Consider the following 26,988-nt stretch of genomic DNA (forward strand, 5'->3'; position numbering starts at 1 on the left):
AGAGGAGGTAGATGTTCCTGGCATAAAACCAGTTTGGTCCTCATATATAATGCCCAATATTACTGCCTTCACTCTATTAGCAATGAGTTTCGTGAGAATTTTATATTCAGTATTGAGCAAAGATATGGGACGATAAGAACCACACTCCTCAGCAGGCTTGTCAGGCTTTGGATTCACAATAGTGGCATCATAAAAGGATTGGGGGAGCCTGCGTGCCTATCTTTAACATTGGGAACGCAGGTCATGCGGATGCGTCTGCAACACTGCGCCGACCGCAACAAAATGCAATATGTTGCATTTGACGCAGTTCGGCGTAACCTCAAAGCAACGCATGCGGAGGCACACATTCGTATGGCCTGCATACCCAATGTTAAAGATAGGTACGCAGGACGCATGCCAACGTAGGCGGAGCTGAATGGAAGAGGTGCAGCAATGGGCGGGGCTTAACGGAGGAACAACGCAGCCCTCCGCAGCTCTGCCCAATGCAAATGTGAAACCAGCCTAAGTGTTAGAAAAGCAGAATTCCCCCTCAAGTGACCTCATTTTAGAAATTATACCCTTTGGGAATTTATCTACAGGTGTAGTGATGATTTTGACATCATTGGTGTTTTCCAGAAACAAGCAGTAGTGGATGTTGCCGAGTGAAAGCTGCCATAGTAGTGACCAGTACGTAGCAGTGACCAGTACATTATGCCCAGCTCATGCTTCTGGAGACAAGCACCCATAAATTAGGCGGGCTCTCCTCACTACACAAATGCCAAACATGTGGGCGCTAAATGGGTTTTAAACACACTGGGGCTCAGAAGGGAGGGAGGCATTTGGATGTGGGAACACAGAATTTGCTTGATTTCTTTTGAGGGATGTGACAACACAGGGGTAAGGAGCCATTTAGTTTTTCCAGAGCCTTTATGCTACCAGTATTGTGTAAGCCCGCTATATTTCCGTTAAAAGATGAGGGACTGGAGTGAGGACTTGCTTTTTTTGTGAATTGAGTTGAAGCTTTTGTTAGGAACATTTTACAGAACATATAGGATCGCATTTTATCGGTGCTCTACGCTGAGCACTTATTTGAGGGTTCCATCTAAATCACTGAGTGGCGTGATTCAGATGAAACCCTGAGGGATCCATTCACTATAGTGAGGCAGCAGAGTTACTCTGGACTCTGTCTGGCCTCTGTTCAGCGGTGTCCTTTTCGGAAGTACACAAAACTGTGATTGACCGCACTTTTATGGATGCTTAAAAAGATGGACACCACCGGATCATAGGTCAGACGGTATGCATAGTGCCTCCATCTGCCTTATTATAGGGAATCTTCCATCTGAATCATGCATTTCAGAGATTTACATGCAAACCTCGATGTAAGCGCTAAACGTAGAGTGCAAGATAAATGTGAGCCGAGCATTACTGCGATCTTTGGGAGGCAAAATGAAAAAAATCTACAGCAGGCGAAGAATTGGTTTCATTTTTTATGCAGTTCCTTGTGTGGTATAACTGATTAGGCGACTTTATTCTTCGGGTAGGTGCAATTACAGCGATACCAGATTTATATCGGGTTTTTATGCTTGGCTGGTGACACACAAGACTCTTTTCATTGCAAAATAACAAAAGCCCAAAATGGAAAATAAACATCTGGATTTCTCCAACATGCTCACAACCCAGTGGGGGAGCCTCCAAGGGAGAAATGATGAAAGAAGTATACATAGGACACTCCCAGAAACTAGATCCATATCACAGAGAAGACACTGGAGTATATGTCCATATTTAAACAAGTTATAAATTTATTGTATCATAATTCACAAAACATTAATATATACAAATTGAATCATACAAAAACAGGGAAACTCAGGTAGCACAGACCAAAACACAGTGTGAGTCACTCCCGATGCCATAACCAGATAGCAATTAAGTGCATAGTGCAAATATGGGCAGACAGAAACACGGGATATATTAATGCACATGACGAAGCCGGCGCAAAACGCGCGTTGGGGCTATGGTGTGGATCCTCCTTGATGCCAGTGCATGGGTAAGAACTCGGGGTGGGAATGATTGCTTTACTTTAGATTTTTGAGCCTCTGTATAGGGCCAAGTGATTTTTTCATATGCATTAATATATCCCGTGTTTCTGTCTGCCCATATTTGCACTATGCACTTAGTGTATTTTGTGAGCCTTTATTCCCCACCTATGCTGCCGAAATACCTTTGTAAAGTCGCCGTTTTGGGCTGTCACTCACGCTGGTCAGGTCATATGGGCGGGGTGACAGCGCTGCTTCTCCCCCAGATCTTCGTTGGTGGCGTAGTGGTGTGCACATGTCCAACTGGGGAATCCACTGCGCAGCTTGAAGGAAAATAGCGCGATCTGCGCTATTCAGCCGTTTATCGGTGGGCGCGACCAACTTTGTGAGGCCGCGCATGCGCAGATGGTTCTTCTCGGCTTCCTGGGGCTTCAGGAAAATGGCCGCGGAATGCCGCGCGTGCGCAGATGGCGATCGCGGCGGCCATTTTCCTGCAGCCGAGATGCGAACTATTTAACGGTATTTGTAGCTCATCTTGACAAAACGGGGTGACAGATTCCCTTTAACTGTATTCACTGAAGGGGTTAACTAACGGTACAGTTTTTTCTTTTTTAGAGTAGGATGTTCCGGACATGGCGATACCAATTATGTGTGCTTTTTTTTTTTTTTACATAAAAGTATTTGTTGGAATAATCTCTTAACCCCGGAGATTTTCTCGTTTTTTCATTTTTGTTTTTCACTCCCCTTCTTCCCAGAGGCATAACTATTTTATTGTTCTGTCAATATGGCCATGTGAGGGCTTGTTTTTTGCGGGATGAGTTGTACTTTTGAATGACATTATTGGTTTTACCATGTAGTATACTCTAAAACGGGACAAAAATTCCACGTGCGGTGAAATTACAAAAAAACTGCAATGCCACACTTGTTTTTTGTTTGGCTTTTTTACTAGGTTAACTAAATTCTAAAACTGACCATTGTGATTCTCCAGGTCATTTAGAGTTCATAGACACCAAACAGTGCTAAGTTCTTTTTTTAAGTATCTTTTTTTAAAACTGCACAATTTTCCGATACCCGTAGCGTCTCCATTTTTCATGATCTAAGGTTGGGTGAGGACTTTTTATTTGCATGCCGAGCTGTTTTTAATGATACCATTTTGGTGCAGATACGATCTTTTGATCCAAAACAAAACAAAAAACCGAAAAAAGCATCCACAGGAAACCCAGATAACAATATAATAAATTTTATTACATAATCATAAGAAAACAACATGATTGTGCACAAGGGTAATTAAAAAAGCATGCATAGCATGCTAGAACATGATAAAACCAATAATGAGATGAGGGGGCATAGTATGCCACATAGCCAGTACAATAAATCAATAGAATAAGGTCAATAAGTTATTAAATAACACTTGTCATTGACAAAGCGGTCTACAGTAACCCATACAAATCTATATATATATATATATATAGATATATATATACACAATGAAAAGTGCATAGTGCTTAATATATATTACCAACCAATTCGATGAATGAACATAGGCAGCATTAGCCAAAAGACAACTGAAGTCAAAAGATGGTAATGACATGTAAGAGTACTGACCAGATGGCACACCGCCCCCTCACTGCACTCCAAGTTTGATCGCCCGTTATTGCATTTTATAGCAATGTCGCGGTGACCAACAAAAAGTAATTCTAACGTTTTTACTTTTTTTCTCGATACACCCTTTAGTGATCAGGTTAATCCTTTTTTTATTGATCGATCAGGTGATTACGAATGCAGCAATCCCAAATATGTGTATGCTTGATTTTATTTTTATTGTTTTATTTTGAATGGTGGAAAGGGGGGGTGATTTGAACTTTTATATATTTTTAAAAACATTTTTTACTTTTGGCATCCATAGGAGACTAGAAGCTGCCACAACCCTATTGGCTCTGCTACATAGAGGCGAAGATCAGATCGCCTCTATATACCAGATTTACTCATTTGCTATGAGCACCAACCACCGGGTAGCGCTCATAGCAATCTGACACTGACAACCATAGAGGTCTCCAGGAGACCTCAGGTTGTCATGCCAACACATTGATGACCTGTGATCACATGACACGGGTCACCGATGTGCGTATTTCCGGCGCAATTGCCGGAAACGCTTATTATATGCCGCTGTCAGAGTTTGACATTTAACTGGTTAATAGCCGCCGATGGATCGCGGGCACATGTCAGCTGTTCAAAACAGCTATGTCCCCAGAAAGATGTGGGCTCACCGCCAAAGCCCACATCAAAGGGAGTCCCATATCGGCGTACTATTATGCCCGATGACGGTAAGGGGTTAATATATATATTTTTTGTTCTTTATTTGGGGATTTTTTTCCATCACTTTACAGTGACAGATCGTTGATCTGATACTCTGCTATGCTTCTGCACTGCAGGACTTCAGAGCAGCATCTGACAGGCAGGGGAGGAGGTGTGTCAGCTCCTGCTCTAGCAGGTACTAACAAGCTACCTTCCCTGCAGGACCCTGTTGCCTTCTTGCGGTTGGGGGTCACCATGGAGACCATCAGCACAACTCTCTCACTTAAGAGTGGACATCTGCACCCGATTGCAGCGGCGCTCAGCAGGAGTCCACGCGATTGCGGCACCGTACATGTACTGAAGATTGCGGGAAGGCAGCTCCTGCAGCGCCGTACATGTACGGCACATGTTGGGAAGGGGTTTAACATGAATATACCAAAGGTAATAGTGCTGCAATAGCAATGAAGACACTACCCGGTTTACAATGAATAAGCTAAATAGTGAATGCATGGAGGGCAAGATTTAAACCTGTGTGGTAGCCAAAGAACACCCCTGATGCATTTTTCGCATACAGCTTACACTGAGGGGTGATGTAGGGGTGATTTATAGTAATACCTGACAATCATAATGTGGCTGTGTTCAGCGCTTACCTCTCCTGCATCCATGGCCAGAAGTCTGCGACTTGGCACCCAACATTACCCCTGCCTGCCCACACTAGAAGTGTTCTAGTGTGGAAAGAGGGAGGCAAGCCCCAGAGTATTCTTTGAGACCAGCCAAGGAGTGGGTAGGGGCGAGCTCGTCACCGCTGTATCACATGGAAGGTAAGTATGTACAGTACAGACCAAAAGTTTGGACACACCTCATTTAAAGATTTTTCTGTATTTTCATGACTATGAAAATTGTACATTCTCACTGAAGGCATCAAAACTATGAATTAACACGTGGAATTATATACTTAACAAAAAAGTGTGAAACAACTGAATTTATGTCTTATATTCTAGGTTCATCAAAGAAGCCACCTTTTGCTTTGATAACTGCTTTGCACACTCTTCCTATTCTCTTGATGAGCTTCAAGAGGTAGTCATCGGGAATGGTCTTCCAACAATCTTGAAGGAGTTCCCAGAGATGCTTAGCACTTGTTGGCCCTTTAGCCGTCACTCTGCGCTCAGTGTTCAGGTCTGGTGACTGTGGAGGCCAGGTCATCTGGCGTAGCACTCCATCACTCTCCTTCTTGGTCAAATAGCCCTTACACAGTCTGGAGGTGTGTTTGGGGTCATTTTCCTGTTGAAAAATAAATGATGGTCCAACTAAACGCAAACTGGATGGAACAGCATGCCGCTGCAAGATGCTGTGTGCTATGGTAGCCATGCTGGTTCAGCATGCCTTCAATTTTGAATAAATCCCAAACAGTGTCACCAGCAAAGCACCCCCACACCATCACACCTCCTCCTCCATGCTTCACGGTGGGAACCAGGAATGTAGAGTCCATCCGTTCAGCTTTTCTGCGTCGCACAAAGACACGGTGGTTGGAACCAAAGATCTCAAATTTGGACTCATCAGACCAAAGCACAGATTTCCACTGGTCTAATGTCCATTCCTTGTGTTCTTTAGCCTAAACAAGTCTCTTCTGCTTGTTGCCTGTCCTTAGCAGTGGTTTCCTAGCAGCTATTTTACCATGAAGGCCTGCTGCACAAAGTCTCCTCTTAACAGTTGTAGAGATGTGTCTGCTGCTAGAACTCTGTGTGGCATTGACCTGGTCTCTAATCTGAGCTGCTGTTAACCTGCAAATTCTGAGGCTGGTGACTCGGATAAACTTACCCTCAGAAGCAGATGGACTCTTGGTCTTCCTTTCCTGGGGCGGTCCTCATGTGAGACAGTTTCTTTGTAGCGCTTGATGGTTTTTCAACTGCACTTGGGGACACTTTCAAAGTTTTCCCAATTTTTCGGACTGACTGACCTTCATTTCTTAAAGTAATGATGGCCACTTGTTTTTCTTTACTTAGCTGCTTTTTTCTTACCACAATACAAATTCTAACAGTCTATTCAGTAGGACTATCAGCTGTGTATCCACCAGAATTCTGCACAACACAACTGATGGTCCCAACACCATTTATAAGGCAAGAAATCCCACTTATCAAACCTGACAAGGCTCACCTGTGAATTGAAAACCATTCCCGGTGACTACCTCTTGAAGCTCATCAAGAGAATGCCAAGAGTGTGCAAAGCAGTCATCAAAGCAAAAGGTGGCTACTTTGAAGAACCTAGAATATAAGACATAATTTCAGTTGTTTAACACTTTTTTGTTAAGTATACAATTCCACATGTGTTAATTCTTAGTTTTGATGCCTTCAATGTGAATGTACATTTTCATAGTCATGAAAATACAGAGAAATCTTTAAATGAGAAGGCGTGTCCAAACTTTTGGTCTGTACTGTATACTAGATACCTTATGTGACAATAATGCATAAAATAGAGTAGGATTTTTCATTTTCCCCGTTATCACATGCTGTGGGCTCTGACCCCCCCTTCTCTCTTCGCCTCTGCTGCTGGGTGTGTGTGTGAATCCCAAACCTCTCATTCCCCCACACCAAAAGAATGTTTATTGCCCCTGTAGCTGCGGTAGACAATTCTCCTATCTAGTACCAGCTGAAACTGGTATAGTCCCTCTCAAAAGACATGAGGTTCTTTGTTCTATTATAGCAAGATATTGGGCCACCGATTTGGGCTAGAAAAATAAGGAGAACATATTGCGAATTTTCATCGGTAGATCTGTCAACCACTGTAAGTGCTAGCAGCTAAACACAACGAGTACAAAGTGCGGATTTCTCCTGAACTGTGTGGAACAATTAGGCCGGGATCACACATGCGAGAAACACGTCCGAGTCTCGCATGTGAAATCCAAGCTCTGGCGCCGGCACTCCGGAGCGGAGCGTGCGGCCGCATAGCAACACATGGAGCCGCCCGCTCCGCTCCCAAGTGCCGGCGCCAGAGCTTGGATTTCACATGCGAGACACAGACGTGTTTCTCGCATGTGTGATCCCGGCCTTAGAACGAATTTGGTATAATTAGGAAGCTAATTTCAATAAAAGAAAAGTGAGGTGTGTGTCGTTACCCTGCTAGATTCGCAATCCAAGTTATGAGAATTATAAGTATTGCTGGTAAAATCTGTAACTTTGCGGAGAGGGGAGGGTGCAGGTAAACCAGCCCATTTAGTGATGTCACAAGCCTGCAAGAATAAGGCACGGCACTCATCCCAACTTCACTGAAGAGCAGTTACAGCAAGTCCCTCTGATGAACTGGGACATTTGGCCCCGTCCACCGGCCTGGTTAGCTGAAATGATCTGAGCACATGTGAGCGTTACTTTCTGTTTTAATCCCTTATTTTATAATTGCTGTACATACTTTAAATTGTCTCATATTGTAAAATCTTGATATACCTTTTATAAACACTGCCTAATCTTTTTATGGAGTAAAAGTTATAATATTTACTAGCTTCATTCCCTTGCTCTAAAATGTACCCTACGTCTTCTGAAGTTAATTACGCTACTAATTTGGGTTGGCTCTGAACCCCTCTGTGGAGAAATCTGAGCTGGTGGCAGCGAAGTGTGTTCTGGGCTAGGCAGGTGAGCTAGCAGCGACGGAACGGGGTTTATAAGCTATTGTCTGGCTGTGGCCTGAGCATTCATAATTCCCTCGCTGCAGCATGCCTGCTAGCCAGTCTACAGTGAAGCGGCCCATCCGGCGACCAATTATCCTTGGTGTAGTTCCCTGACTGACCTGAGGGTAAGGGGGAGCCGGAGAGCTGCAAGTTCCGTAGCAGAACTAGAAAGCGGGATATACATAAATCCCTGCAGTTCATGTTATGTTGTAGCAGCAGTGGGATAACTAAAATACGCCCATGCGGTAAATTGATAGGTCAATAGCCTTGTGTGTGTTTTCATCACATTGTAGCAGTGGAGGGATAAATAAGATAAGCCCCCCTGTACATGTGATAGCCATGTGCTGGCCAAAGGTCACCCCGATCCGTGACATATTGGTGGCAGCACGGTGGGATTCGTGACACCTTATTTAGTGAATTTAGTTTCCCAACTAAAGGGGAAGCTTCTGGAGATCAGATTCTGGACATGTATTACCTCTATGTTTCTCCTCAACACACATGTAGAGAGGCCAAAGGTCCGAAGTTCTTAGCGGAAGAAGCTGATCTTATACACATGCGGCGCGCAAAGTTATCACAATTGTATAATCATAATCACCAGGTTTGGTCGGAGACACTAAGGTTTTCTATTAATGTATGTAGAAGAACTGACACCGGACACACACGGTAAAACTGCGGTCGGATGTTTATTGCACATATATTGATAATGTTTAGATGGATTCAGACGAACCCTCCTACAAAACATGATTAACAAAGTCATTACTACAGGACTGTATGAGAAAGGGATTTATTCTACAAGAAATGCTAGAGCCAAAAATGAGAGAATACGTCCGTGGCTGGATACTCGGGCCCCCAGAGTGTTAGGACCAGATGGGGTCTTTGTCCCTGGAGCTTCTCTACTCAGTATAATGAGACTCTGATCTTGGTCATATAAAGAAGGTTGGAGTACAATAGAAACTGCCTGAATATGAGCACCTTGTCTGATCTATATGTCCTGTGTAAGAACTATGGAGACATCGCTATTCTTCTGTATAAAATATGTGATGTTGCTGTAGCCCTAATATTTCTGTACAGGGGGTCTCTGTATATATATTACCCCAACTTTTGGAGAAGGGAAAGGAGGATTTGGGACATTTAATTGTAATTCCCTTTTTTTTTAAAAAATTTTTTTAAATATGATTGCAAGACCATACTGGTCCATTTCCCCACCATGTTGTTTGTGCTCTTAAATATTACATTTTGGATACAAAACTAAAAGCATTTCAAATCATGCAAAATGTGGTCAAAGACCTAGTGTGGAGGTAAAGAGCCAAGGCTGAAGATGCTTCTTCTCCAAAAATCTACAAAAAAGAGGATTGGCAACTCCGAATTTCCTTGTGTATTTCCTGCCTTTGGGATCTTGGAAACTTATGAATCAGCAGGTTTGGGTGACATGGGAGATGCATCAGGTTCCTTTAATAAACTACTAGTTAATAAATGGTTAATAAACTACTATACTCAGGACAGCAAGGGATTTAATACATAGATCACATCACATCAGATGTTCCTACAAAGAAGGAACAGATCGTAGATGTAACCAGTAATGTGTAATATGAACATGTTTATTAATGTAGTGTAGAGAAGTTACAGACTTTGTACGGACAGGGGGATAGTAACTGTAATGAATGGCAGAGATTGGGAGTTAGGAAGAAAGAGGGTGATATTGGGGTATTTTTTTTATGGGTGGGGTAAGGGTTGCTTTATTTGTCCATATAGTGTTTAGAATGCTGTAGATAAGCCCCTGATGTATCCTGAAAGATGAGAAAAAGAGGTTAGATTATACTTACCCAGGGGCGGTCCCGCTGCGGACCAGTTCGATAGGCATCGCGGTCCTGGGCCTCCCATCTTCTTACGATGACGTCCTCTTCTTGTATTCACGCTGCGGCTCCGGCGCAGGCGTACTTTGTCTGCCCTGTTGAGGGCAGAGCAAAGTACTGCAGTGCGCAGGCGCCACAAAAGGCCAGAGAGGCCCGGCGCCTGCGCACTGCAGTACTTTGCTCTGCCCTCAACAGGGCAGACAAAGTATGCCTGCGCCGGAGCCACAGCAATCTGCCCCAGTCCAGCAATCGGCCCCAGTGTCTCCAGCATATTGCCCCCAGTGTGTCCAGCATGTTGCCCCCAGTGTCTCCAGCATATTGTCCCCGGTGTCTCCAGCATATTGCCCCCGGTGTCTCCAGCATATTGCCCCCAGTGTCTCCAGCATATTGCCCCCAGTGTCTCCAGCATATTGCCCTCAGTGTGGCCAGCATATTGCCCTCAGTGTGGCCAGCATATTGCCCCCGGTGTCTCCAGCATATTGCCTCCAGTGTCTCCAGCATTCTGGCCCAGGCCCCCGGATTGCCGTTCACAATAAAAAAAAAGTTCTCCTCACCTGTCCGTGCTCCAGTGGCGAAGCTCCCTCCAGCAGCGCGCACTCGCCGGCGACTGACAATGACATCAGACGCCGGCGACGTGCGCGCTGCAGCTGACAGCCTCCAATTAGCTGGCGGCTGTTAACTATTGACGTGTGGGCACGCACTCGCACATCCATAGCGTTTAACTTCCACATCGCTGGTAGGGGCCTGGTGACCAGATGAGAGGGGCCCGATGCGGTAATGCCCTGATGGCGGCGGGCAATGAGCGGTAGCTTAGGGCCCCCCACACCACTGGGCCCTGGGCTACCGCCCAGATTGACCCAATTATAATCCACCCTTGGGTGCAACACCTACCGATAAATGTGTTGCTGGGAAACAACCTAGGAGCAGGGTTGGTGTGCCACTGGGTCAATGTAACCCGATGCCAAGGACCGGTTCCCACTGGATCAGCAGTGAGGGAAAAAAACACTCAACGTGCCGACTAACCCCCCCACCAGTGGTGAGCTATGCTCAAAATACAATGACTATTACCATGAAAGAACGTGACCTGGGGGAGGTAAATTACATCAGGGTGGAGGCCCAGGGACTTCAGGACACTGGGTCTTCCATCACTCTGGGGAGCCCAGATATTGTTTCCTCAAAACACCATTTATCAGGCTGCCAAGTGACCATCCCCCTGTCTGGGGGTCAGCACTCTGGGGATGAGCGCAGTTATGTGGGCAATTTAGCGTCCGATGTCCAGGAAAAGGAGCTGGAGGAATTTGTCCATTGGTCTGGGTGGATTCGTACCTTTGAGCTGGATAATTGGGGGAGGAGCGGCACCACACCATTCACCTTCCAGGATCCGAGGAATGCAGAAGACGCCATGTTTGGACGCAATGGATACAAGTTCGTTTTTTGTCGGTTACGTGTGGAGTTTCCCAGGTCAGACCAGGGATCAAGGGGTGGATATGGAGCACCCCCACGGGAGGAACAGAACCCCGTCCTGGCGAACTGAATACAGAGTCCTAGTCTCAGGCCTTCCCCCTAAAGGGAGTTGGCAGGATCTAAAAGATCGTATGAGAGAAGCTGGAGCTGTCAGTTATGCTGATGTACACAAAGATGGACTGGGTACTGTGGAGTTTATTCACAAAAAAGACCTGGAATATGCTTTGAGGAAACTGGATGAGATAAAAATTAATTCTAATGAAGGTGAAACATCTTGCATTCGTATCAATGCTGAAAGAAATGCCAATGGACTGTCCATGATAAGTGGAGATGGATGATCCAAAGCCTATCACGTCTGGCTAATTTAGAAGAGGGATGAATTTAACAGCATCACCCTGGCCTAGTGCGGGAGTGAATTATTCTTAAATATGCCAGACGTATTGTTCCTTTACTTAGTAGGTCATTGAACATGCATAGCAGAGTGCGACGAACCAATAGACAACCCTGGCACAATAACATCACTAAAAAGCGTCGGCAAGTATCCAGAATTGTTGGAAGAAAACACATTCGCAAGACGATTTCACTGCACTCAAACAAGCAACACTCGCATTCAAATAAGCTCTCACCTCTGCTAAACAGGCCTACGTCACAACCCTCATTTCTTCCTTATCCCACAACCCCAAACAGTTGTTCAACACTTTTAACTCCCTCCTCCGCCCACCACTGCCCCCTCCGATTTCCCTAATCGTCGCCTAGGACTTTGCCACGCACTTCAAAAATAAGATCGACCAAACAAGGCAAATCTTTGTCATCAAACCACCACAACCCCTTTGTATACCAGACCAATGCCCAAACCCCATAACTTCCCTCTCCAAAAATCACTGAAGAGCTTGCTCATCTTCTCTCCAAATCACACCTCACCACTTGTGCACTTGACCCCATCCCACCTCCTCCCCAACCTCACCACACAAATCCCATCCCTAACCCATCTCTTCAACCTATCACTAACTTCTGGTACCTTCCCCACTGCTTTCAAACATGCAACAATCACACCTATCCTCAAAAAGCCATCCCTTGACCCAAGCGCTATGTCCAGCTATCGCCCCATATCTTTGCTCCTATTTGCATCCAAACTCCTTGAGCAGCACGTCCATGCTGAACTTTCCTCTCACTTTGTAAGTTGTCGAAGAGAGAGTTAAATGCAATCTGGCTTCTGTCCCCACCATTCCACTGAGACTTCCCGGACCAAAATTACTAATGACTTACTTACAGCCAAAGCTATCAGACAATTCTCTATACTCCTCCTTCTAGACCTGTCCTCTGCCTTCGACAGTTGACCACTGCCTCCTACTACAGATCCTCTCTTCCTTTGGTGTCAAAGACTTCGTCCTATCTTGGATCTCCTCATACCTTACCAACCGCACATTTAGCGTTTCCTACTCCCATATTACCAACGAATATCAGGAACAGAACGGCACTAGAGAGATACGAATTCCACTAAGCAGGACTAATAGCGGACAAGCAAGTAGCAGGTGTCATGAAAGCTGTGGGTACGTGGTGCTCTGCATAAAAATATCGGAAATAGTCCACAATGCAGTCAAAAAGCAAGAAAATATGCGGCACTCACCCAATGATAGCTGTGAAGTTCGTGAGCTTTATTGGAGAAAATATATGTAAAATACATCCGTCAGGACATCAGGTATACAGGGGGGTGCGATATTGGAGTACGGACGACGGCCGTTTCGCACACTAAGTGCTTCGACGGGTCCAGACGTCTCTGGCCCAGATGTCACTTCTCTGCTCTCCAGAATCCCAGAGTTTCTATCAGCCATATCCTTCTTCTCTCGCTTCCTCAAGCTCAAAGTGGACAAAACCAAACTAATTATCTTTCCTCCATCTCGCATATCTTCCCTACCTGATCTATCAAAATAAATGAAATAACACTTTCCCCTGTCCCCAAAATACACTGCCTCAGAGTAACCCTGGACTCTGCCCTGTCCTTCAAACCGCACATCCAAGCTCTCGCCACCTCCTGTCGCCTCAAGCTCAAAAATATTTCCAGAATCCGTCCTTTCCTCAACCCTCACTCTACCAAAATGCTTGTGCATGCCCTATTTATCTCCCGCCTCGACTACTGCAACATCCTCCTCTGTGGCCTACCTTCTAACACTCTCGCACCCCTCCAGTCCGTCCTTCACTCTGCTGCCAGACTAGTTAATCTCTCTCCTCGCTACACTCCTGCTTCCCCTCTTTGCAAATCCCTTCACTGGTTCCCAATTTCCCAGCGTATCCAGTTTAAACTACTAACACTGACCTACAAAGCCATCCATAACCTTTCTCCTCCGTATATTTCCAAACTAATCTCTCAATATCTTCCCTCACGTAATCTCCGATCCTCCCAAGACCTCCTTCTCTCCTCCATGCTTATTCACTCCTCACCCAATCGCCTCCAAGACTTCTCCCGACTATCCCCCATCCTCTGGAATTCTGTACCCCAACACATCCGGTTATCCACCACATTTGGATCCTTCAAAAGAAACTTGAAAACCCAACTCATCAAAGAAGCCTACAGCCTGTAATGACCACACGGCCACCTCAACACCATTGGAACTACTGCAATCCTCGACCTACTGTTTCCTTCCCCATAATCCTGTAGAATGTAAGCCCGCAAGGGCAGGGTCCTCTTCCCTCTGTCTCAGACAGTCATTGTTAGTTTTGTTTACTTTAAGTGATATTTGTATTTTGATGTAACCCCTTCTCATATACAGCACCATGGAATTAATGGTGCTATATAAATAAATAATAATAATTGAACATGAGCTGTTGTTACATACGAGTCTGTACGTTGACTATTGTATGTTAAATCTGTAGAATACCTGCTAATTACGTATTGTATCTGCTCCCTCTGGTTTACTAGTCTATACACCTTGAAGGACATATATGCAGATTAATTGAACAATTAGGGATTTCCTACACCTATATTCCCCCAATCCTATTTTGAGAATACCCTGAATGAGACCTGCGAGTTTAAAAGGGCTCTGTCTCTCTCTCCTAAGAGACGCTACAGGATCAGCCCAAAGGACCATGGCTCCAGCTGGTCGAATACAGATCTGCTCCACTGCCCTTCACTGAAATCACAAAAACATTTGGAGAACCACAGTTGGGACTGTACTATATATTTTTGCTGGCTGGATCTATGCTCTACAGTCCTGGTATCCATAGCCTGTAGAAGCATGGGCTATGACTGCAGACTATATTGGCGATACAAAAGCAGTGGACCAACCAAAAGATGGGAGACAGTAAGTATTGCCTGCTAAGGGGAAAGTGGAACTAATGACCCCAGGTTGGCATCTCGAGGACTGGGGGCATTACATTGTGGCTACCTAGCTAAAGTGGCTGTAAGACCGTGGATGCAAGGAATAAAAATTGCTGCATTGTTAACCTGCCTAGGAGAATATTACAACTCAAAACCTCAGATCTTCACACAATTGTCAGTATTTCTCTGCAACATGTGTTATATTTACATACACACACACAACACTGCTCCTTGCAGATGTTCTCCTTGGTGGGATTTGAACCTAGGACTCCAGCTCTGCAAGGCTGCAATGGTAACCACTGAGCCACTATGCTGTACCTCTGCTACATATGCACATTTTCATACACATGTACGGTGTATACATTAGCCCAATTTGCAGTTTCTTCCAGGTTATGTGAGAGGTCCTGGAACTCGTCAGGTGGAAGGTTCTTCAGCTGATCACTCTGGATGTGCAGCCTCTGTGCAGGTCCCTTTATTTGCTGATCACGTGTGGGACAAGAGGAGAGAACAGTTGTCTCAGTGATCGGGAAAAAGACTGTTCTTAGCTTTTTCCTCAGTCACAAGAAGCTGACTTCAGACTAAAAGAGGCACTCACGTCTTAGCAAGATATTTTCGCGTTAAAAGTGCATCTATTAATCCAAAAATACAATAAGTTCTAAATTAATTTCCCTGTCTCGTTAAATTATACGACTGTTATGATTTTTTTATTTTATTCATAAATTGTACATAGTTTCTCTCCAAATGTTATTTTTTATGTTTAACAAAATGTTTTCTAGTAAATAATTTTTCACATTCCAGGTATGATAATGGCATCTCCCCTTATGGGATTTTAGATGTTTAAGATAATATTAAGAATAATGCTATGAACATTGCTTCTCACTTGTGTGAATTCTCTGGTGCTTATCAAGACTTGATTTATGTGTCCAACATTTCCCACATTCCGAACATGAATATGGCTTCTCCCCTGTATGAGTTTTCTGGTGTCTAACAAGAGAGGATTTCGCTATAAAACATTTTCCACATTCTGAACATGAAAATGGCTTTTCCCCTGCATGAATTCTTTGGTGTATAACAAGATATGATTTATGGTTAAAATATTTCCCACATTCTGAACAAAAAAAGGCTTCTCCCTTGTTGTGAATTCTTTGGTGCTTATCAAGACTTGATTTATGTGCCCAACATTTCCCACATTCTGAACATGAATATGGTTTCACCCCTGTGTGAGTTCTCAGGTGTACAACAAGCGATGATTTTTCTACAAAACATTTTCCACATTCTGAACATGAAAATGGCTTTTCCCCTGCATGAATTCTCCGGTGTGTAACAAGATATGATTTATGGTTAAAATGTTTCCCACAGTCTGAACAAAAAAAAGGCTTCTCCCCTGTGTGTGTTCTCTGGTGTATAGCAAGTTGCGATTTATGGTTAAAATATTTCCCACATTCTGTACATGAAAAAGGCTTCTCCCCTGTGTGAGTTTTCTGGTGTCTCTCAAGGTGTGATTTCTGTACAAAGCATTTTCCACATTCTGAACATGAAAAAGTATTCTCGCCTGTGTGAGTTCTCTGGTGTAAAAGAAGATATGATTTTTGTCCAAAACACATTCCACATTCTGAACATGTATATGGCTTCTCCTCTGTGTGAGTTCTCTGGTGACTAATAAGAACTGATTTATGTAGAAAACATTTGCCACATTCTGAACATGAAAATGGCTTCTCCCCTGAGTGAATTCTCAGGTGTCTATCAAGTTGTGATTTCTCTACAAAACATTTCCCACATTCTGAACATGAAAAAGGCTTCTCCCCTATGTGAGTTCTCTGGTGTCTATCAAGGTATGATTTCTCTACGAAACATTTTCCACATTTTGAACATGAATATGGCTTCTCCCCTTTGTGAGTTCTCTGGTGTATAACAACAAATGATTTATTTGTAAAACATTTCCCACATTCTGAACATGAAAAAGGCTTCTCCCCTGTGTGACTTCTCTGATGTTTAATAAGCGCTGTTTTCTGAGAAAAACATTTCCCACATTCTGAACATGAAAAAGGCTTCTCCCCTGTGTGAATTCGCTTATGTGCAACAAGTGTTGATTTATGTCCAAAACATTTCCCACATTCTGAACATGAAAAGGGTTTCTCTCCTGTGTGAGTTATCTTGTGTTTAACAAGCTGTGATTTTTGTGCAAAACATTTCCCACATTCTGAACATAGATGTGGCTTTTCCCCTGTATGACATTTCTGATGTGCAGTAAGATTATATTTTTCTGTAAAACATTTTCCACATATTGAGCATGAATGTGACTTCTCCCTGTTATGAAGCCTCTCATGCCTAACAAGATCCGATTCCTGGTTAAAAGATCTCCAACATTTGGAACAAGAAAATGTCTTCTCTTCCGTGTGAATTTTTTGATGTTTAACAAAAGAGGTTTCGAGGGCACAACCATGCCCATATTCTAAACGTGTAGTTGGTTTCTTTGCGTTAAGATCAGTTTGTTTTTTAATGCCTCTGTTCTGAGTTTTATTTTTCTCAGTAGTCTGTAAAGAATTAAAAGATATGACCTGTTTCATAGGATCAGATGATAGATCTTTGCTGTGAAGGGATGATGGTATGTCTGAAGTAAAGATATTCACTTCAATTGTATCCTGTGTGGTCTCAAGGTCATCTGATTTAAAAACTGAAGATGTCAGCTGTCCCTCCGGTCTCCTGGTACAGTCATCTGCTAAGAAATAAAAGCCATCATTATTTTTAAATTAAATATCCTTGAAATTTATATTTTTGAATATTTCTACTCAAAATGTCCATAGAAATGGGAAGTTATGTAAAAAAATGAATTACTCACTAAGACAATGACAGTTCAAAGACTAACAGAAAACCTTATAGCATGAACCAGTGGAGCGTGGTGTTCAACTGTTGGTTCATTCTACATCCTAAATATTGGAATAAAAAGGCACCAAAAATTGTTATATAGGCAAAAGTGGAACCAATGGAAACTTCAAATAATGCACAAAAAACAAGCCCAGCAGTCAGGTATCAAAATAGTCACTGCTCCTACAGATTAATTCACTAATGGTTATAATTTATAAAATGGAGTCACTTCATGGAGTTTTGTTCTGCTCTAGTTTTTATCCATTCTGCAACACTGGGGCTTTTGCAAATGGTGCATCACATCTCCTCTGGGATCTGTTCTAGCAGTAACTGCTCCTGTCATTCATTCTGTGGCTGGCGCTGGTGATGCAGGTGACATTGGAACCAGAAGCTCTGGGAAGCACAGGCTCTGTCCAGCCACTAAGAAAAGAGTGGCCAGGACCAATAGTACCATCCAGTCTGGCAGTATGGGTGTGTGTGCAGTCCAGCTGGAATAATCAGCTCCCTGCTTCAGGTAGTTTGAAAGCACCAAACCTTACTAAAGATCGAAGTATATTGTCGAATGCTGCCAGATACGGCCTTGTTCTCCTCTGGTTCAGTTCTGTGTTCTCAGCTACTGGCTTGTGAATTTGATCCTGTTGTGATTCTGGCCCATTTAGGGACTACTCTTCTGATTTTGTGTTTTCTCTGCCCTCCTGGTTCTATCTAAAATTGAGGCCCCTCAAAGTAATTTCAAAAGTGATTTGTTACCCAAAAAAATTGTAAATTTAGTTAAACATATTATTATTATTTATTATTATAGCGCCATTTATTCCATGGCGCTTTACATGTGAACAGGGGTATACATAATAAAAACAAGTACAGTAATCTTGAACAATACAAGTCACAACTGGTACAGGAGCATATAAAAAAACTAGATGGTGGACCGATTCTAACGCATCGGGTATTCTAGAATATGCATGTCCACGTAGTATATTGCCCAGCCACGTAGTATATTGCCCAGCCACGTAGTATATTGCCCAACCACGTAGTATATTGCCCAGCTACGTATTGCCCAGCCACATAGTATATAGCAGAGCCACGTAGTATATTGCCCAGTCACGTAGTATATTGCCCAGCGTCATAGTATATTGCCTAGCCACGTAGTATATTGCCCAGCCACATAGTATATTGCCCAGCCATGTATTGCCCAGCCACATAGTATATAGCAGAGCCACATAGTATATTGCCCGTCCACGTAGTATATTGCCCAGTCACGTAGTATATTGCCCAGCACAGAGGCACGTAGTATAGAGACTTAAAAAAAAAAACAAAAAAAAAAAACATATACTCACCTGTAGCCCGTTGAAGTCCTGCTATACTTACCCTTCCACCGCCTTTCTCGCTCCTCTCCACGCTCCCGGCACCGCTCCAAAGCAAGCGGCAGCTTGCGGTCCCGTCCCAGGGCTGGTGTGAGCAGGAACTATGATGACGTCGCGGTCACATGACCGACCGTGACGTCACGGCAGGTCCCTGTCCCACACCAGCCCTGGGACGGGAGCGGAACCTGCCGCTTGCAATGGAGCGGTGCCGGGAGCGTGGAGAGGAGCGAGAAAGGCGGCGGAGGGTGAGTATAGCAGGTTTTTTGTTATTATTTTTAACATGACGTATTTTTACTATTGATGCCGCATAGGCAGCATCAATAGTAAAAGGTTGGGGACACAGGGTTAATAGCGGCGGTAACTGAATGCGTTACCGCCGGTATTAACCCTGTATTAGCGGTGACCGGAGGGGAGTATGGAGCGTGCGAGGAGTGGAGCGCCGGGGACACAGTGCGGGGAGCAGAGCGCCGGGGACACAGTGCAAGGAGCGGAGCGCCGGGGATACAGTGCGGGGAGCGGAGCGCCGGGGACACAGACTACGGGGAGCGGAGCGCCAGGGACAGTGACTGCAGGGAGCGGGCGCCGGCCACTGACTGCGGGGAGTATGGAGCGGCCATTTTCTTCCGGACTGTGCCCGTCGCTGATTGGTCGTGGCTGTTTTGCGGCGACCAATCAGCGACTTGGATTCCCATGATAGACAGAGGCCAGGACCAATGAATATCCGTGATAGAAGGACAGACAGACAGACGGAAGTACCCCTTAGACAATTATGTATATAGATGTGTTACTAAATTTGTAAGCCTTCTGTCTTCGGGAAAAAAAATTTTTAAAAAAATAAAAAAGAATGTTGAAAAATGTGTTGCCAACACGAAGTAGAAATACATTAAATGTTATTAAATACTTTGTCTGGTATCATCTGATTAAGGAGCATACAAATTTAGTTTGAAAATTACAAATCTTTCTAATTTATTTTGAAAGTTTCAGGTATTTTCAAAAATAAATGTAAATATATCAACCTAAAATTACCAGAAACAAAGTACAATGTGTCACAGAAAAAAATATTTCAGAATAACCGGAATCAGAAGCATCCAAAGTTATCACCATATAAAGTGACACATGCCAGATTTGAAAAATGGGTAATGTAAAAGTCTAGCACTCAACTTCAGTAACCGTAGAAGCAATTGTAACCGTAGAAACGATTTATTAGTAGCACAAGAAACGTTTCAGTCCCTTGGGACTTTCATCAGTCGCGTGCCTATGAAGGCCAAAAAGGCAGATTCAGTGTAACTGAATGAGATTCGGATAAAAATAGCGCATATGTGTAACACCCTAATATGAAAGGAGTATACTTGAAAGCACTTAGGATACGGTGGGGAATGACCACCTAACGGGTGAAGCACCCGTGACTTAAGAATGCTGGAGAGGGGAGAGAGAGACACACCACCTCGAGACACGGCGTCCACCGCAAGTCTCGAAGAGTGGTGCAATAAGAAAAGACGCTGGAGTGGTGCTTTAAAGGGAACCTGTCACCAGGTTTGGCTGATATGAGATACGGCAACCACCTTTCAAGGCCTGATATACAGCACTCTCTACTGCTGTATATAAGCCCCCCAACTTTACCAGTATTTTTATTATACTCACCTGCGGGGCGGTCCCGTCCAATGGATTTTGATGTTCTTGGTCTGGCGTCTGCCATTTCCTTACAATCACCGTCCTCCATCTTGCTTTGTGTGGATGACGTGCCCCTGCGTCCACACAGTCTCTCTGGAATTGCGCTACTGTGCAAGCGTACTTCTCTGCCCTGTTGAGGGCAGAACAAAGTAATGCAGTGCACAAGCACGGGGAAAGGTCAAAGAACCCCGATGCATGTGCACTGTAGAACTTTGCTCTGCCCTCAACAGGGCAGAGATGTACGCGAAGAAGTAATTCTTCAGCAACGCTCGGTGTCCGGCAGCTCCAGTGTTTTATGGAGAGTGTCAGAGGTCACTTTTCAATACATCTCTAGAGCCTTGTTCTGACTCTCATAGCATTGAGCTCTTGTGAAATAACTTCTGACTTCCGGCCAGTCAGAAGTATCGGGCACAAGTTGGCTCTGGGACCGAAGCGGTGTTGATAAAAAGTGAAGCCACTGGAAGGTGAGCATAAAAATGGGGGCACGGGGCTTACATCTGAAGTGCCAATCCTGTGCTGAAAAAAACAACTATGCTGGATTGGTGCTTTAAATCAGAGTTTTTGGGGCACTAACTACTCTAGTCAAAGACTGTGACTATAGACAATAACACATCTACTGAAATGTTCAAACTCTACAGTCTTCAACATTAAAAACTGAGTAACTAGTGGTGAAACCTCTTTGGAGTAATTAGAGTATGTGGATCGGTGGCTCTTGGCAATCTAAACTATCTTAAAGGGACACTGTCACCTGAATTTGGAGGGAACAATCTTCAGCCATGGAGGCGGGGTTTTTGATTCACCCTTTCCTTACCCGCTGGCTGCATGCTGGCTGCAATATTGGATTGAAGTTCATTCTCTGTCCTCCATAGTACACGCTTGCGCAAGGCAAGATTACCTTGTGCAGGCATGTACTACGTAGGACAGAGAATGAACTTCAATCCAATATTGCAGCCAGCATGCAGCCAGCGGGTAAGGAAAGGGTGAATCAAAAACCCCGCCTCCATGGCTGAAGATTGTTCCCTCCAAATTCAGGTGACAGTGTCCCTTTAAGGGCCAATATTTTCTAATGAGATCCTTGAAGAAATATTAGCTATGTAAAAAAAAGTTTTAAAATAGTGCAAAGCTGAGGTGTGTTAAATTTAAATCTCAGGCATATGGCTAAGAAAATGGAGACATTTATTTTAACCCTTTCAACCCCCCTCCCCTTTATGACTTTATGAGGTAATAACTCTAGAACGCTACAATGGATCCTAGTCATTATATAGAAGAAAACTGAGTATATGTCCATAAAAATATCAAGTTTATTAAATGTACATACTTTTCATAAAGTGCATAGTGCGACAATTAAACAGAGGGGGAAGGGGTCCGGGTGTATCAGGTCTAAAGAGGCTAATCAAGTCCGTGTGGACGGATCCCCGAGCCCTGTACACAGGCTCCAATCACTGACAGTATAGTGAACGATCACATAAAAACCCTGAATCCTTACCCCACAAGATGGCACTCAGGAGAACACCACGCTGTAGCCCCAACGCGCGTTTCGCGTCAGCTTCGTCAGGGCCCCCTCTGTTTAATTGTCGCACTATGCACTTTATGAAAATCTAAATTGGCATCAGTTTTTCTCCACGTTGTTTTTTTTATCTGTGCTACCATAGCTATCTCTTCTGCCTGCAATACCTTTGTGTACTACTTTTTGTATTGTTTGAAATTTGATTATTCTCTATGTACATTTAATAAACTTGATATTTTTATGACCAACACCTATAATTATCCCTAAAGTACAGCCATGAAGGAAACATATAAATCACCAAAAAACAACCTTCAAACCAAGGCCATAAGGTAAAACATGTGTATAATCTTTATTAAATACAATATATATTAAAAAACAATTAATGGCGGGTGAAATACCCAGAGCACAGAACAAAAGGTGGGCAACCCCGAGCACGAATTCCATAAATCACATCCTCAATGTAAAATACCATAAATTACATCACCAATGTAAACAATATGACCCAGCAAAGTGCCGATGTGCAATTGATCATGTACGTACATGCATATAATATAGGTGAACAGTAACCTGTATATTTACCAAATGGAGCGCTCCTGGGGACCCACCACACCCGACGCGCGTATCGCACCAAAATGCTTCATCTGGGGGTGGTTAGGTACCGGCCAGTGATCATATTTAAATCCCAGAGGTCCAATAGAAATGGTGCTGACATTATAATAAAACACAGAACTGCTGTGGACGCATGCGCAATCTAAGCGTAGTGACGCATTAGTATATACCTGCAAGCGGTAACATTACAACCGGAAGTATCGTGGTTCTAACTGGCGTCAGCGTGTCACCTAATGGAGAACGCAAGTGCAGCGCCGAGAACCGGAAATGGCGGGATATAACTACGCAACATCCGGCCAATTGAATTCAGGAGTGTAATTTTGGCTGGAATAAATTGTGGATGCCATGCCATACTTGAAAAGCCCTGACATGCCAAAACAGCAGAAACCCCCAAAAGTGACCACATTTGGAACCTACACTTCTTGAGCAATTCATCAAGAGCATTTTAACCCTTAGAAGAATCACAGAATTGTATAACATTGGGCTGAGTCACTGGAAAATTACATTTTTTTCCAATAAAATGTTGTTTTGGCCCCAAGTTTTCAATTTTCAAAACAGATAATAGGAGAAAGTAAACAGTACAATATGCTGCATAGTTTATGCTGAATACGCCAATACTCCATATGTGGTTGAAATTACTTTTGAGGCACAGTGGAAAGCTCAGAAAGGAAGAAGCACCATATTGGAGTTCAGATTTTGATGGAATAGTTTGAGAATGCCATGTCACATTGGTAGAGCCTCTGAGGTGCCAAAACATCATAACCCCCCAATAAGTGATCCTATTTTATAAAATACACATCTCAGTGAATTCATCTAAGGGTGCAGTGATTATATTGGCACCATAGGTGTGTCACAGAATTTTATATAATTGGCCAGTGAAGAAAAAACAATTATATTGTTACCACAAAAACTTTGTTTTAGCCCCAGATTTTAAATTTTAACATGGGGGGAATTAAGGCTCAAAGATTTTTCAAACAATGTCTTCTGAGTGTGGTAATACCCCTTATGTGTCTGTACAGTATTGATTAGCCACACAGCAAGACTCTGAAGGGAGGAAGCGCTATTTGACTCTTGGAGAACAAATTATAGTAGAATAGTTTGCAGACTTTATATACAAAGCCCCCAAGTGTCAGAAGATCAGAATCCCCCCCTTAAGTGACCCCATTTTGCATCTAACAACTCTCTGGGAACTTATCTACAGGTGTAGTGATAATTTTGACTCCATGGATGTTTTCCAGAAACAATCAGCAGTGGATGTTGCTGACTGAAAATTGCAAATCTGCCATTGTAGTTCCTGTACACTGTAGTGCACAGTACATTATAGTACCCATACATTGTAGTGCCCAGGATTTTCTAGGGCCCAGTACGTTGTAGAGCCCACGTACAGGTGCATCTCACAAAATTAGATTATCATCAAAAAAGTTAAGTTCAGTTCTTCAATACAAAAAGTGAAACTCATTATGTAGAGTCATTACAAACAGAGCAATCCATTTCAAGTGTTTATTTATGTTAATGTTGAGGATTATGGCTTACAGCCAATGAAAACCCAAAAGTCATTATCGCAGTAAATTAGAATATTTTATAACTCCAGCTTGACAAAATGATTTTAAAATCCAAAATGTTGGCCTACTGAAATGTACGTTCAGTAAATGCACTCAATACTTGGTCGGGGCTCTTTTTGCATCTATTACTGCATCAATGCGGGGTGGCATGGAGGCGATCAGCCTGTGGCACTGCTGAGGAGTTATGGAAGCCCAGGTTGCTTTCATAGCAGCCTTCAGCTTGTCTGCATTGTTGGGTCTGGTGTCTCTCATCTTCCTCTTGACAATACCCCATAGATTCTCTATTTGGTTATGGTCAGACGAGTTTGCTGACCAATGAAGCACAGTGATACTGTTTTTAAACCAGGTATTGGTACTTTTTGCAGTGTAGACAGGTGCCAAGTCCTGCTGTAGAATTAAATTTCCATCTCCAAAAAGCTTGTCGGCAGAGGGAAGCATGAAGTGCTCTAACATTTCCTGATATATGGCTGTGCTGACTTTGATCTTGAAAAAACACAGTGGACCTACACCAGAAGATGACATGGCTCCTGAAACCATCACTGATTGTGGATACTTCACACTAGACCTTGGAAATTAAGGTCCTAGAGTATGGAGGAAGAGTGGAGAGGCCACAATCCAAACTGCTTGAGGTCTAGTGTGAAGTTTCCACAATCAGTGATGGTTTGGGGAGCCACGTCATCTGCTGGTGTAGGTCCACTGTGTTTTATCAAGACCAAAGTCAGCGCAGCCATCTGCCAGGAAATTTTAGACCACTTCATGCTTCCCTCTGTCGACAAGCTTTTTGAAGATGGAAATTTCATTCCCCAGCAGGACTTGGCATCTGTCCACACTGCCAAAAGTACCAATGCAGCGATACCATATGTACATCATGTTTTCATGTTTTGCCGCTTTTACACAGTAAAACTACTTTATAGAAAAACAAATTATTTTTTGCATCTCTTTACTCTGAGAGCTATAACTTTTACGTCTCGGTTGTCTGAGCTGTATTGTGGCTTATTTTTTGTGGGTCTAAAAGTTGTTTAGAGCGGATACCATTTTTACTTACATTCAACTTTTTGATGGCATTTTATTCCAGTTTTTGCTATGTAGTGTTCACTGAAGAGGTTTACTAGTATTGGGCAACTTGGGTTGTTCCAGATATGAGGACACCAAATATGTGTACCATATTTTTCGGACTATAATACGCACAAGACCATAAGACGCACCTAGGTTTTTAGAGGAGGAAATTAGAAAAAAAAATTAAAGCAAAAAATGTGGTCAATTCTTTACTTAATATCCCCACCCTGGTATATATGGTGCCCTCATTCCCATCCTGGTATACATCGCCCCCTCATTCCTATCCTGGTATGCATGGCCCCCTCATCCCAATCCTGGTGTGCATGGCCCCCTCATCCCTATTCTGGCATGCATGTCCCTCCCATCCTGGAATGTATGGCCGATATCATCCCCAACCTGGTGTGCATGGCCCCCTAACTTGGCATGCATTGTCTTCCCATCCTGGTATGTTTGGCCACCTCATCCGCATCCTGGTGTGCATGGGCCCCCTCATCTTTATCCTGGAATGTATGGCGCCCTCATCCCTATCCTAGTATGCATGACCTCCTTATTCCCATCCTGGTTTGCATGGCCCCCCTAGCCTGGTAGGCATGGTCACCTCATCCATATCCTGATAGGCATGGCCCCCTCATCCCTATCCTGGTAGGCATGGCCCCCTCATCCCCATCCTGGTAGGCATGGCCCCCTTATCACTACCCTAATAGACATGCCCCCCTCATCCCTATCCTGGTAGGAATGGTCCTCCTCATCCCTATCTTGGTATGCAGGGCCCACATCTCAGTCCTGGTATGCATGGCTCCATCCATTTCCTGGTATGATGGGCCCCCATCCTTATCCAGGTATGATTGGCCCCATCCGTATCCTGGTACGCATGGCCCCATCCTCGTCCTGGTGTGCATGGCCCCATCAGAAAAACATTAAAAAAATGATTTACGCCCGGCAACTGCAGGAAGCCAGCGGCTGACACGGTGCATGCTACTAAAGAGCAATGAATACGCACTGCCCTATACGCACATAGTCCTGGCATGCAGAGCAGGGAGTATTCTGCCAGCTGTCCTTCAGCTTGCAAGCAGAGCATGACATCCCGGCCATGTGCTGCTTACAAGAATAAATCAAAAGCTGGCACTGGATCAAGACGCTTCGAGGCAGTGCAGAAAGGCAAGTGTAATGTGTTTTTTTTTTTTTTTAATGTGGCCATGCACACCAGGATGGGGATGGGGGCCATGCATAACTGGATAAGGATGGGGGCCATGCATACCAGAAGAGAGATGGTGGGGAGGAGGGGATATTGCATACCAGGACAGGGATGGGGGTCATTCATACCTGGATAAAGATGGGGCCATGCATACCAGAACAGAGATGGGAGCCCTGCATACCAGGATGGGGGGGGGGGGGCATGCATACCAAGACAGGGATGGGGGTCATTCATACAGGGATAAAGTTGGGGGCCATGCATACCAGAATAGAGATGGGAGCCCTGCATACCAGGATGGGGATGAGGAGACCATGCATACCAGGACAGGGATGGGGGTCATTCATACCACGATGCTATTAAAGAGAAATGAATATTCATTGCCCTCCATGCCCATGGGCATGGAATGCAGTGAATATTAATTTCTCTTTAGCGGTGGACACAGGCTTTAGCTGCAGCAGCCGGCATCTGCCTCCTGTGACCCGCTGCTCAGCTGCTGCCGCTCTCCCGCTTCCCCACCACAGCCAGAGCAGACTAGAAGAGACCCCCCCCATTTTCCTCTACATT

The 26,988-nt window shown here is 44.0% G+C and overlaps 1 protein-coding gene and 1 pseudogene across 3 annotated transcripts in view; one reads left to right on the forward strand and one right to left on the reverse strand.

Moving 5' to 3' along the window:
* Window positions 1–10,887: 10,887 nt before the first annotated feature.
* On the forward strand, window positions 10,888–15,008 carry LOC138666544 (serine/arginine-rich splicing factor 9 pseudogene; annotated as a pseudogene).
* A 169-nt stretch (window positions 15,009–15,177) lies between these two features.
* LOC138663733 (zinc finger protein 665-like) overlaps window positions 15,178–26,988 on the reverse strand; it is a 43,965-nt gene continuing 32,154 nt past the window's right edge. For 2 of the 3 annotated variants that reach the window (XM_069750057.1, XM_069750056.1), the window contains exon 7: window positions 15,178–17,317. In XM_069750057.1, coding sequence (XP_069606158.1) covers window positions 15,459–17,317 — 1,859 coding nt within the window. In that variant the 3' untranslated portion in view covers window positions 15,178–15,458. The remainder of the gene's footprint in view (window positions 17,318–26,988) is intronic. The other variant, XM_069750058.1, reaches the window with a different exon arrangement.

This window comes from Ranitomeya imitator, chromosome 2 (genome assembly GCF_032444005.1).
Source record: "Ranitomeya imitator isolate aRanImi1 chromosome 2, aRanImi1.pri, whole genome shotgun sequence".
Classification (NCBI taxonomy): domain Eukaryota; kingdom Metazoa; phylum Chordata; class Amphibia; order Anura; family Dendrobatidae; genus Ranitomeya; species Ranitomeya imitator.